The following is a 13474-nucleotide window of genomic DNA, read 5'->3' as shown; positions in this document are numbered from 1 at the left end:
CTATCTATGGCACACTTCCCTCTGCAACCCCTTCTTTTTTTTTGTTTTGTTTTTTCTTTCTTTTTTTATTAATTAAATTTTCTTCTCATTACAAAGCAACAGCCTCCTCGAAACCCTTAGATGCCACACTTCAGACACAAGGACATAAGCAGTTATTCTTACAGAAACAGTTATTGCTGTAAAGTTATTCCTAAACCTTACCCCACCCTTCTTTCCTTCCTCTCCTCCTGCCTATTGGCTTAACTTCCCTGGGAGGGAAACAGCTCTTTCTGTACAACAGAAAATAAGTTTTTAAGAACTAAGGACAATGCAGCTACTGATCCCCTGCAGGAGTGATGTCTACAGACCAATTAACAGCCAACTAATTGTTTATCCTTTTCTCACACCTGTAACTGACTTTCATTAAGGAAAAGGTATCATGCTGCATGATGCTTATCTTTTCCCCAAAAAAAGAAAATTCAGGGTCTTGTACTAGATGACCTCTAAACAGGGACTAAAACAAATGGGAAGACCTGGGTTACTGAGCACACAGTGCTCTAGAAGAATCATTAACCCCAAGACAAATCTATGCAGGAAAACAGTGAAAAACCCGACCATCTCTAAAATCACAACCCAAATGAAAGAAAAACCACATCATGGAGTTCAGCTGGGTACACCCAGTACCCTCAGTGATGTACCCCCACAGTCAGCTGCAGAAATACTCCTCACGCCAGGCCCCAAACCCCTGAAGACTTCTGCCTCACTTCACTTCACACAAGAGGACGAGCCAAAGCCTGCTGTGCCCTGTTCCATACACACGCAGGCCTTCGCGGGGCACAGGTGCTGTACAAACTGGCACCATTTCAAGTTTCTCTATTCACTTTTAGGCTGCTGTCTGCCCTTCTGCGTACTCTTTTCTTGGTTTCCCTCCAATGCTCTGGATGAGGAGTAAGTGGCTGATGTAAACTGTGCTGAAACCGTGCACTTTTGCATGCACACTTTCCAGGTCACTGGAGAACAGAGGCTCAAGTCTCAATTACTTTGTTTATCAGCCATTTTCTAGCCAACTTAATTTCCTTGAAACTATCTTTTATAGAGTAAGTACATGGCCCATCACGGCAAAAGTTCCAGAACAAGAGACCAGTAATGAAAAAGGGCTTGGTTCTTTTCTTTTCTTTTTTTTTTTTTTGTGGGTTAGATATTTGGGGGAAAGTTAATTTTATTGAGGTGTTTTATGGACCTGTTTGCACGGGCCCCTTGAACACCTCCTCTTACATCACTTACTTATCAGGTCCAAACTTGGTCTATTGTCTCTCTCTTCATTCTACCTTTTAATGAAGGATTTCCACATCCTAAATGGTCAGGTTTTGTTTTGCCTTTTTCCAAGCTGACCCAAAGCAACCAGGGAATCACCTGGGTTCTGCTGGAACGGCTTCATGGTCCTTCTCCCACGTGATGACAGGGGAGGGCAGTCCTTCAATCCGACACTCAAACCGGGCCATGCCATTTTCTTCCACTGTCTGGGACTCCGGCTGTTGGAAAAAGCGTGATAATGCTGGGGAAAGAAGAAGGGAAGAAAAGTTAGTAACTTGGTGCTTCTGCTGAGAAATACAAAAACAATGATGTACCAGTTAAGAGGAAGGCTTTTCTCTCCTAAAGATAGCCTGAAATGTAATTCCTCACTTTCCCATGCCCTACAGACCTGCAGCAGTCCTAGTAACGGTAACCGAAAGGTTTCAATGTGCAAATTTGCTTCTTGCCTCATTGTCTCCTTTAAGGCAACAGTGTGAGAGAAAAGACAGGCATCAGCTGGTTTCAGCAGTTACCTTCCTAAATTGCTTCCTTGTCTGTTCACTTGCTCCATTCGGGAAGGACACCCAGAACGAGGAAAAGCAGAGGGGAAATGCCACAACCCTGAGAGACAAGAGTTTCCCCTTGCCTTGTACATTCCTGCAGCCTCAGGAAATTAAAACAAGGCAAGAGGAAGAACAAAGCCAGACGTCAAGTCACTTACACAAAACAACTGCCCATGGGCTGGCAGTGCTGGAGACGAAGGGAAGAGACCGTACGGGGTTTGATCCTCCTTCTCCGCAGCGAACAGCTTCGCCTGCCAAAACCAACTCCACCTGACTCAAGCAGATGAGCGCAGCCATGGGGACACAGCCACAGCCACGGGGACACAGCCACAGCCACCTTGCTGGAGAAGGACGGATTTCATACCTGTCAACACACTCAAGGCTCACCCCTGTCTATACGCTTCTTTCTATACTCCCGAGGCTGAAGGTGCTTTGGAGACAAAGCACTAAGGTTTGTGACTGCTCTTGGACCGCACCCTTCCCATCGTTCATACGCAGCTGCCTCATCTTCCTCCCCTTCCACGCTCACAGCAAGCCTCCCCCTGGGGCTGTCAGCATCTGTCCTATCAAGAGCATAACCCGAAGGCATCTCAGTCACACGGTGGAGTTTTGAATATGCATGCAGGCTCCTTGATGTGGGCAGAAAGCTTGTATTCTTCACCAGAAGAACTGGCTTCTGCGTTCAATAAGTCTCTGTTAAGCCGCCTTTGCTGTTAAACCCACCCTGACGTACAAATTCATCCAGCAATGCTGCAACACAAGTGCCAGAAATCCTGAACGTGGCACAATAAACATAAACTTCAGCCAGAAAACAGGCTTGACTGCTGGGCCAAGCACAATGCTGTGCTTATAAGGACCCCAAGCGACCTCCTGGTCCTCCACACAATTACGTGCTTGTTGCACCACTGCTTCCCAAGAACATCCATCATTGCTTTGGATTTTATAAGACTCCAAATCCAAAGTTTTCTCTGCATCGCATCACACATACACACTTCATTGCAGTGTCAGCTTGAGAAAGTATGTACAGTTTTGAAAATTAAATGCTTTTACACGACCCATTTTAACCTCGGCGTATTCTCAGCTGTCATTAGTGTTTTTCTTTAATTTAAATAGTTATCACATGTTTAAAGCAACTCATTGCTCTCCGCAGCAGCTACAGCCCGAATTCTCCCACCAGCTGTCCGCCAAGTCTAGTTTTTCAATTCAATACAAATGGCAATGAAAAATGTTTTCCTGGAAAAATCTGAAAAAGACATTAATATGTAAGGCCCCAATGCAGCCAACTGCTTTAGCATTTTCAAATATACGCTGCGGACCACTTTAACGCAGAGTAATTTCTATGGATTAAAAGATCTTTTAAGCTCATGTTAATAAGACTTGCTGAACCCAAGAGTTTAAAACAAAATCCATCAACTTCCAGCACACATTCAGGATGGCACCATCAAAACAACCTTCTCCTGGCAGCAGATATCCTTAATGCTCTTTCCCATTATTCTCTTTTCATACCACAGGTGTAAATGAGAATATTTTGGCAGTTTCTGAAGGGTCATGTACCCAAAAAGGTCATGATGGGAGGCAGGAATCCTGAAAAGACAAAATCTGTACGTATCTCTGTTCCCTCCACTTTGTGTCAGGTCGCCCGTCTCTCTTCTGTTCATTATTAAGTGGCACCATCTAAGCCGACAGGATGAGGTCCCAAAGTTTACAGCAGCTTTAGACCAGTCTCCAGAGGCTGGAGAACCTCAGCAGCACATGGTGTGCATGAACAGCAATGCCACTGTCACCGACCGTGGTGAAAAGGCTCCGTAAACCCCAGCGCACAGCTCCCTGCTCCCTGCTCTCCCTCACGGCTGCAGGCACGTGTGTTTTGCGCAGTTTGGTAAGAGACGCAGGACGTTCAGTGAGCTGGGCTTAACTCGGCACGTTTTGGCATGAAATGCAAAGGCCTCCTGGGCTCCTCAGGGTTACCCAGGTGACAACCTGTCCCAAAGCTGCTGCTTATTCCTCCCCATCACCTGCCAGACCTGCATCTGCAAGCTTGACATTCCCTGCCGAGAACTGGATCCTGCCCTTCATCCAGCCCCATCTGCCTGCTGTGCTGGGCTCCGGAATGGCTCTTCAAAAGCAAAGAGCCAAGAAATGCACCCGTGACAGATTTCTCATTAGGATGTGGAGGAGCGTGACTAAACAGCGACCCTGATTAGGGAGCGCAGCGTCCCCCTTGCTCCGAGCGGCACGCGGGAACAGCCAGGCTTCCCAAGCAGCGTCACAGCTCCCCCGGCCAAGCCAAGAAAGGCTGAGAGCTCAGGGGGTGCCAGAGGTTCAACCCTGGCAGTGCAGAGCAAACCGTGCTTTGTCTGTTAGTGCCTTCTCGTGATAACTCTTGGGGTGGGATTCAGAGGCTGAGCAGCTCTGTCATATTCTTTTTACAGGATCAGGATAGGGATAGCGGGGATCACTGAGGACAGGCTGAAAAAAAAAAATGACCTCTGCAAGCTCTGAAAGAAGCAGGCTGCAGCCCCCCCAGCGAAGGAGAGGAGAGAGAACACGAACAGGGATCTTTTGTGCACAGAAAGCAACACCAAAACAAGATAAGAACGGTGAAAAGGTTTCTTTGATGCAGGACTGATCTGGATCTCAGCACTGGCCAGGCTCATCGCTGCTCCACAAGCATCCTCTGCCTCAGCTTGGGGCCAAGACCACAGCATGCTGTGATCCTTTGTGGTCTTCCTCTCTCATCCCAAGGGGCACCAGGGTGGAACAGAGGAGGCAGAACATGTCCAGCACCTACGGTACAGCCCAACCTAGGCTCAGAGCTGCGCTGCAAACAGCTGGTGCTGGAGGGAAGGAGAACCAGGCAGAGCACAGCAAGCCTGCTGTGGAAGGAGAGGACTGGAAAGCAGGTCCTGCTGCTCTGGTGCACTGCACAGACGTGCGTGTGGGTCACGGTGAGCGCAAGACAGGCTCCAACACACTGCTCACCCTACGGCCACATGGATCCTTAAGGAGGGGCTGTTCTCCTCCAGAAACACGTCCTGACGGAAGGGACTGCTGCAAAAGTGCTGCAGAGTGAGAGGTTCTCATGTAGGGAAAGAAGATGCTTGAGGCGAAAAGGGAAACAAAGACTACATACATACATACTCGACATTATTTTCACCTCCTCAGCTAGGGTTTAGCTTGCAAACCCATCCCGAGCCACAAAACACCTCCCAGCCCTGTTGCACTGATTACCCCGAACACCTTAATAGGCCACTCAGTAAAAATTACCCACTGCAGGTGCGAAGGTGAAGAGCATTACAGCAAATTGCCCTCAGCAACATGCCAAAGCACCAGGCTCGATGCCTTCAGGAATGGAGCACGCAGCTCCCTCCCCGCTGACACGTTAAACCCAGCTGGAGCCAAGCCGTGGGTGCCAAGGCTTTTAGCCCTGAGCCCAGGGGTGACCGCAGCACGGTGAAACACAGCACCCTCCCCCTCTCCCAGCAGCCTGATCGGTGAAGGAGGCCGTGAGCTTGGAAAGACTGCCAGCCAGCAACACTACACCCCAGGCAGAAAATGCAGTCTATGCAAGGAATTCAGCCTTCTGAAACGGGCTTGCTGCTCTCTCCCACAGCGCTTTGCCCCCAGACTCTCTGTGTGCTCGTCCCCTTTGCATCTTTTACAGTTATTAGTGGGCATTTCTAACACGGGGGCAACTTCGGCCCCCACTGAGATCCCATACACCGCCCAGAGGTGCGTCTCTGAATGGGCTCACCTCTGAATGGGCCAGGGGGGCGTAAGGGAAAACACGTACAGAAAATCATGGAAGCGATTTGCCACGGCCCCACAGCGCAGCGGAGGCAGAGCCAGAACAGTGCTCGGGCTGCAGGGCCATATGGCAGCACAGGACCTGCGCTGCCCAGCTAACACATAGAGGGCTTGATCCTGCCTCTTCGTGGATGCCAGTTCCCCACCTACTCGAAGCAGCATCTGAAAGTTACACCTGTAGATGGTCCAGAGCCTGTATATTCATCCGCTGGAGGTTATCCTGCCCACAGTCACCAGCCTTCACTCACCTATGCACCCCATCCACAAAATAAATAGCATAAAATCCATAAAATAAATCCTTAAAATAAGAATAAATCCCAGTCTGCCTTTCCTCAAATCCCAGACATGCCGTGCATCACAGAGAAGAGACACTCTCCTTGTGGAGAGCAGATCACGAGAGCCCACGGGTATCGATTCCTGCTGTGGCCTGTCCCTCCAGGTGCAGTAACACACCAAACCTCTCCCGCGCTTGCTGCCAGCAGCCACGCAACACAGGCCCATTCCCTCCAGGCACAGCAAATGTCTTCATCTGACAGTCACAATTACTGTAATTTTCTAGAACCTCCCTTGCACAAAATGTTTAAGCTAAATTAACAGCTTTAACAAATCTTCACAAATGTAGTTATTAACAGGTAGAAAACTACACCTTCCCACAACTAAAGTAACGCCCCTGGTATTTCCATGTGGGAGCACGCAGGGCTCGGAGAAACCCACAAACCTAATTCATCAGCCTGAGCAGCTGTTCGCTTAACAGGCAGGCTCACCCCAAGAGCCGTCACAGACTCGCTTCTCCTCGTCTGCCACGGCCACCACTGCCACAAGGTGTGGATGGCCGACCATCCCCAGCCCGGGGAAGGAAGCGCACTGCGGGTCAGGAGCACAAGCTGATGGCAGGGATAACATTTCCCACCTGCTGAACAGGTTTTCTTCTACTGCCCTGTACTGATCGGCAGTGCCCAGGGCAATCAGCACAGAATAATTCCATCCATGCGTAAACAGCTTTGGATAGACCACTGTATTCAGCGTCAGGGGGGAAAAAACAACAGGCCTTTACAATCCTCATTCGCACCAGCTGAATGCTAATGTAGCAAGTGCTTCTGCCCAACCCACAAAACAAATCGAAGTGAGAGATGCATTTCATTAATCAATTCCCTTGCTGCTCTCCAGTCAGAAATGAGTATGTTATGTCAGGTGCGCGTCTGTGCCGCAGAAGCGGCGCTTTCCTTGCAGATGGTAATAAAAGCAGACGTATGAGTACACAACAAGGAGAGAGTTCACCTGAAATTCCCTGTTTCTGAGAGAAAGGATGGAGAGACGCATCACCTATGTATGCTGCTCTGGAAAAATCTAGGGGCAAGGCAATTTAAGTCAGTCTCCTGGGTTTGAGATGTCTCCACTGTTCTCACTCATGAGACCCCAAACAACAAACCCAGGTCCACAACAGAGACACAAACCATTGCACCGTGCCTCTTGCCCAGTGGCAAACTTCAACACAAGCCACTCCTAAAAGGCAATATATCCTAATTCAGGGTAGCTGGGAGCACGGCAGAAGCGGCCTAAAAAAATCCTCCTCACCTTTTCTACTCCACATCTCCCACCTTCTCAGACAGTATCTGCGTGCAGGATCCCTGACTCCATCTTCACAGCTCTCAGGGGTCCCTTCATTTAATGAAATATTTGAACTAGCTATGTATCTGGCACTACAAAACCCTGAGAGGAGGGGACAGGAGGGATGGGTGACCAGCAATCTGTGGGTGCTTCATGCTAAACATTTTTGAGCAGAAAAGGAGGACAAAGGTCAAAGATTTTTCTCCTGATCTGGCAAAAGCTTCACCTGCCATCACGAGTGCTGGTTTCTACAGCGCAGTGCAGACTGAAACACGTGCTTGGCCAAACCTGGACCACGCTGCCTAGGGTACCAACCATGTAAAGTGGGTGTTAGGACATCCACTCTGCATCTTCACCTACCACAGCTCTGAGCAAGTACAAAAGCACCTCGGTCCTGATGGTGTGCCGTGCAGCTGCATGCACCAATATTTATATAAGTCATTGTACTAGAGAGAAGTGTTACTGGATTTGCATCATTTTCTAACCTCACCTGTTTGGTAGGTCAAGAAACCATTTGTTGGCACTCACACACCTAAAATAGCCCCAGGAGCCATTCCTGAACACAAACAAATTTTAGTTTTGATCGCTGCACAAAGATTCAGCAGTTCAGATCTTGGAGTGTCATTCTCAGAGATCGAAATGAAAAACAGCTTGAAGAGCCCTTTCTTTCATCTCTTCCGTTACAAAGAGATATCCACCTCACAAGACAGTCCTGATGACAAGTGGAGCCGCCGACTCTTTGTCACGCAGGCAGCCGTCTGTCCCAGCCTCCACACTGCTCTTCACAGCCTGCAGTTTCCCCTGGAGTTCAGAGATTTGCACCAGGCTGACATGGGGTAAATTCTGCCTGTTGGGAACATCTGAGCAAACCCAGTGGCACCTACTGCATTCACCAGCTACCGATGGAGCTACAGCTGCTTGTCTCTGCCCCTGGTCTCAACATTCCTTGGTCAGCATCGAACTCCTCAAGTACCCTCCACGCTCCTCCCTAAACTGTTCTGACTGTTCACCAGGGAACCCAGCAGTGACCTGGAGGCAGCTGAGCTGACGTGCACAGCCAAATCCAGCACATGAGACCTAGAGCACATTCCCAGTGCTGCCATCCCCTCTGCTCCTCCCTGCAGGTCTCCAGTTGAACTTGCTCTCAGTTCCTTACAGAAGACCTTTTCCGAGTCCTTATGAGACCAGACCACCCTGTCAGAGCAGGACAGGCTGGAAAGTATTTGATCAGGGCCTCATTTGCAAACTCCCCGTTTTTGCAGTTCTGACACTGCCAATACCACTCAAATCCACCATGAGAAAGTCAAGGACAAGAGCAGCAGGACAAGGAGAGGAGAGAGGGGAGTGAGGGGAGCTAGGGGAGGAAAAAGCAACGGGGCCAGGAGCTCTGGATCCTGCCTAGCCATGGGGTCCTGGCAAGATTTTGTCAGACACAGAAAGAAATGATGGCAGAAGGCTGCCTGGGAGAACAAGTCCAATGCCACAGTCTAGTTTGGTCCCTGTGGGAGGCAGGGGATATTGTTATAGGCAGTTCAGACCATGCTGATGCACAAAGATTTCCTTATCCAGAAGTCCTGAGCACACTGCTCTCTCCCACTGCATAATGCAGTTGAACAGCAGGGTGCTGGACACATACATCTGTGCTACGACATGCTCACTGGCACTGAAGCATCGTAAAACTATTTTGGCTTACCTGCTTTCCTCCCACACCCGAAATCAGCAGCGCTGTGCTTTAAGAGAGCATGTTTGGGAACTGAAATCCAGTGCATCTGTCCCCACCAGGACCTTGGTACCTCCCTCTGCTCCATGAGGCACACAGAGAGCCTCAACACTCCTGCTCACTACAGTCACCAGCCTGGGCTCTTCTCAGATAAGTTGCTTTGCCAAAGATTAAGCTCCTGCTCTTCCGCTACTCGCTGCACTAAAGGCAGAGCTAAGTTTTCACAAACAAAAGCCATCAGAATGGGAAATGTCCAACATCCTGTCCATCAGGACCTCACAGCACAGAAGGTGAAAGATCCCGAGGCCTCCCTTGGTGCATCAGTTCCCAGCTACGTTCACAGTCTTTATCATTTTCATAAGGCCATATTCAGACACACTAAAGCTGCCAAAGTCACCAGACGTTCCAAATGGGGAGAGCGGCAGGTGCCCCCTGAAGCCTGTTAAGATCTAAGCCAGATACTGAGAGCCAGGACAAAGGGGAACTTGGACCACCTGAAAACAGCCTGGCTTGTTTCTAGCGCTTTTTGCCCCTCAAGGGACCACCCACATCCACCTGACTGTCTTTCAGTGATTAACTCTTTTTATCAGTGGATCCACATTTTTCACTCAGGGCAGATCCTGATCTGGACAAAGTCGCAGGCCACCCACTGCCACCGCCACCTCTGGGGTGCAGATGGGATAAAGAGCTCAGCACAGTCGAGCTGAGAGCACACAGCACATCAGTGCAAGAGGCCCCGTCCCAAACACGGCCAGTCCTTCCAGCTGTCCCCATGCAAGTAATGCTGGTGCATTCCTGCACACACCATCCAGAGTGGCTCACGCAGAGGAAAGGCAATGGGTGCTTTCTCCCAACTGTTTCCCCATCACCCAGCCCCTTAGCTTTAGCCAGTGCTCACAGGTTTAGGGCAGTGCTCCTTACCTATGTCACTGGGGCAACGAGCCCATCATAGCCTTGGCTACGAGAGCCAGAACTGTCATAGCCAGACCCCCACGGCCACCTTCCCAGGCAGAGGGTGCTGCACTCCGGGTTGTGAAGCGTTGAGTTCTCTGCAAAAACAAGCGCTGTCTTTTGGAGAGTGAGGAGGGTCGTGTCTTTAATTCATGGCTGGTAGCACTTACCTGGGTGAGTTACACAAGATGTTAACAGTGGGATAACAGAAAGACACCACTGTTTATTTGTGGACTATCCCAAATCCCATCTACACATCATTAATAGAATTTCACTTCATAGACACTTTCAACTCAAACTCTCTGGGAGGCAGATGGTCTGTATAAACACCAGGAGGGGAAAAAAAGAAAATCAACAAAAAAACCCCCAACACTTACTTGAAAATCTGACTGCAGCCGTTTGACTGGTGACAGCCCCTAGGGAGCTGTGAGACACGCAGGAGTAATTACCCTCAGCGCCAGCCCTCTCAGGATATTTACTGTCCTTTGCCACAGCCTGGGATGAGATGAAGAGCGATCCATTTGGAAGCACGTGGAGATGTTCCTGCTCCACTAATGGCAACCCATTCTTCTTCCACGTGATATTGATCACCTGCTCAACAGGGGCCAGGTTACAGTCCAAAACCACGACTTGGTTTGGCTCCAGTATCACCTTTGCAGGACCAGCGCTACAGCTCAGCTCCAGAGAATCCCCTTCCAACAGCCTCCCTGCAAAGAAAAGACAGCGTTGCAGTGGGGGTTGCTTTCCTTGGTGAATCACATCCCAGTTTTACACAGCAAAGGAAGCACAGTTCTCCGTGAGTGTGGTTGGAGATAACAGGTGAAATTCAGCCCTGTTAGGTGACAAGCACCTCCCGTAACACTGGTGCACTGCATTCTCCATCACACCTCCCTAGGGCTGCACGACCTGCACCATTTCTGCCATCCCACATCGTGCCCAGCAGACACCCCTTGTGTCCACACTTGCTTTTTCCACGCTGGATTCAAGCAGAGAAGAACAACTGGAAGAAGGTGAAGTGATGGCAACAGCAAGAGGAAGCAGGGAAGATGCAGCAAGGGCCCCAACCTGCCATGGCTGTCCATGACAAGCAAGGGCTCCCTCTCACCTGCCTCCATACCAGAGTCTCCTCCAAGGCTGGTCAACCCCCACAAGACAACTAAGTGCAATCAAAGATATTCAGGCCCAGCTTGGTACCCCATTGCCAATGACCACAACCTGGAGCAGTTCTCCCCCAGGGGGAACTGGCCATAAGGGCTTAAGCTCAGCTGGGAATCCAGAAAGAATACGTCTTCCACTGACGTTCATGTACCGGGAAACTCATTTCAAAGGAAAGACAATAAAAAAAAATGGCTAAAAATGTGACCTGCTGTCTCTGAGCATTTTACCCGATACAGGTGAATCCAAAGTGAGAATGGATGGATGCATTTTCCGCGCTAGAAAAGGATATTCCAGCTACAAGCGGACAGTACCCAGAACATGCCCTCAGGCAACCTGCTTGCTGTAGCTGGAGGCCAGAGCAGTGACCAGCAGCAAGCTAAGCTAAACAGGTCTTGGTCTGACTGATTTCCAAACCCACATACTCATAGGAGAGCTCCACCTCTGAAACAAGGCTCAGCATTTCCTAAAAGAATATTGCCATTAATAAAATGCATTTGCTGTTAGAGTTCTCCAGAGACGCTAAGTCAATGTTAGCTGGCAGCGCTGCTTCCACACACCAGCAATTTCAATCTCTGCTGTGCTCAAACCATCACCATCCACTCTTTTTATGGCTCCACTCCAAATTATTTTGTCACTGCTCCAATCAGAAATGTTTCCTGCCTCTATAACAAGTTTATCAACACTGGATATGAACCACATGGCTCCCTGCCCGTCTCCTATCGCAGAAGGCTACAGATTAATTTTATAGGAATTCAAACACCCTATTAAACCTGCTACTACCTACTGCTGATAAAAGGGCTGCATTTTAAAAGAGTGTGTGTTAAGCATGCAATTAGGGGCAATGACACGCAAAATTACACATGCAGGGAGATGGAATTATTTCAAGGCGTGTGCCAGAAACTGCAGGTGCCCCTGAAAGAAAGGGCCTAACCCTGTCCACACGCGGGGCTGATTCAGTGCCCACCCAAGCCCACGGGGATGGGAACTTGCCGGGTTTGCCATCATTGCCAGTTTGCAGAATGACCACTGAGAACCTGATACGTGACAGCTACGTCCCTTCAGCGACGAGGAGGCTACACAAGAATCCTACCCACCTGCTGCCTGTTGATTGCCGTCACTACAGGACAGAACAGACCCTGCCCCAAGCACTGTCATCTTCACTAGGATGTCCAGGGAACAATCTCCCAGCTCCCAAAGCCAAACCCCGGCAGGATGCAGACACCCATTTCGCACCATGCTGTGCAGCCAGCGCAACAGCCAGGCACTGTACTCCACGACAAAGGGGCAGCGACCCCCAACACGGAGCTGCCTGCAAGTCCCTGGATTTAGGGTTTTCCCACACAGCTGCTTCCACTGCGCTGCTGACTCACACTGTGGGAAGAGGACACAGCGAGAAGCAGCAGGCGCCATCAAGCTCCCAACCTGCACACACCGCAATGTAATTTCTGGATTTTCAGCCAGCACAGCCCTGGCAGGTTCCCTGCTGCCCGAGGGCCAGGGAGCAAGCTTGAGGAATGCCACTACGCAGGGACTGTCACGAAATGCCCTCCTGTAAGGGCAGTTATGCCTGTGTTCATGTCTCCTAGGGAAGATTAGCCCTTTGAGGATCGCAGCAAGCTACAAAGCTCACTCACTGAAGCTGAAAGGCTGTCCCAAATGCTCTGGAAAAACACTGCCCCTGGAAGCCTTCCATCCAAGACAGCTGGTACAAAAAAACCTGTATGAAATAGGAAGAAATCAAGCACAGAGCAAGTTACCACCAAATACATGTGCAGAAGGTGACATGGCTATACACAGGAGAGGGTTAACAGTTTGAGGCTGGGGAAAACTCAGCTGAGCTAAGGACAGGAGGCACAGTCAGAGCCACAACACTGTCATAAGAACACTCATCCACGGAGGAGCAGCAACCCAGACCCTTCTCTGAAGGCATCTCCCTGTAGCAACTGCTCCTGGCAGCATGTCACATGGCGCTTCGTCAGCCTGGGGGCATACACCACCTCCAGGGAGGTAGGGCTGCTAAGGTAAAGGCTGAGACATGTGATGCAGAGCTTATTTCAAAAGATGTTGAAACTTTGTTGGCTAAAGTCTTAATCCTTTGCCTTTCCTTAAATTTATCATCTTTAGAAGCACCAGTAGAGACTGAGGAGATAAGGAATTAACTCGAGTCACAAGTCAGTCCCCTTAGCCGATGGCTCCAGCTTTTCTTCCGCATCTTTCCCCTCTACTCCTCCTTTACATGTCACTGCCAGCAGCGACACACCAACAAATCTCGGACAGCTCTTCTGCGCCAGCATTACGAGCACCAATGCTGCCTGTGCCTACTCTTACTGTCCTTCAACACCGACCCTCCTGTAACACAGCAGGGCTGGGTGGGCACAGCCACGTGGACTCAGTT

General features: G+C 49.8%; 1 protein-coding gene across 1 annotated transcript in view; it reads right to left on the bottom strand.

Moving 5' to 3' along the window:
- IGDCC4 (immunoglobulin superfamily DCC subclass member 4) overlaps positions 1-13474 on the bottom strand; it is a 95805-nt gene that overhangs the window by 50456 nt on the left and 31875 nt on the right. The window contains exons 2-3 of the mRNA XM_086471688.1: positions 10299-10628; positions 1393-1534 (exon numbers count right to left, since the gene is read on the bottom strand). Of these exons, the coding sequence (XP_086327814.1) occupies positions 1393-1534; positions 10299-10628 (472 nt within the window). The remainder of the gene's footprint in view (positions 1-1392; positions 1535-10298; positions 10629-13474) is intronic.

This window comes from Leptosomus discolor, chromosome 11 (assembly GCF_034619465.1).
Source record: "Leptosomus discolor isolate bLepDis1 chromosome 11, bLepDis1.hap2, whole genome shotgun sequence".
Taxonomy (NCBI): Eukaryota; Metazoa; Chordata; class Aves; order Leptosomiformes; family Leptosomidae; genus Leptosomus; species Leptosomus discolor.
Note: the sequence above shows the minus strand (reverse complement) of the source record. Positions and strands in the feature narration are given on the sequence as shown.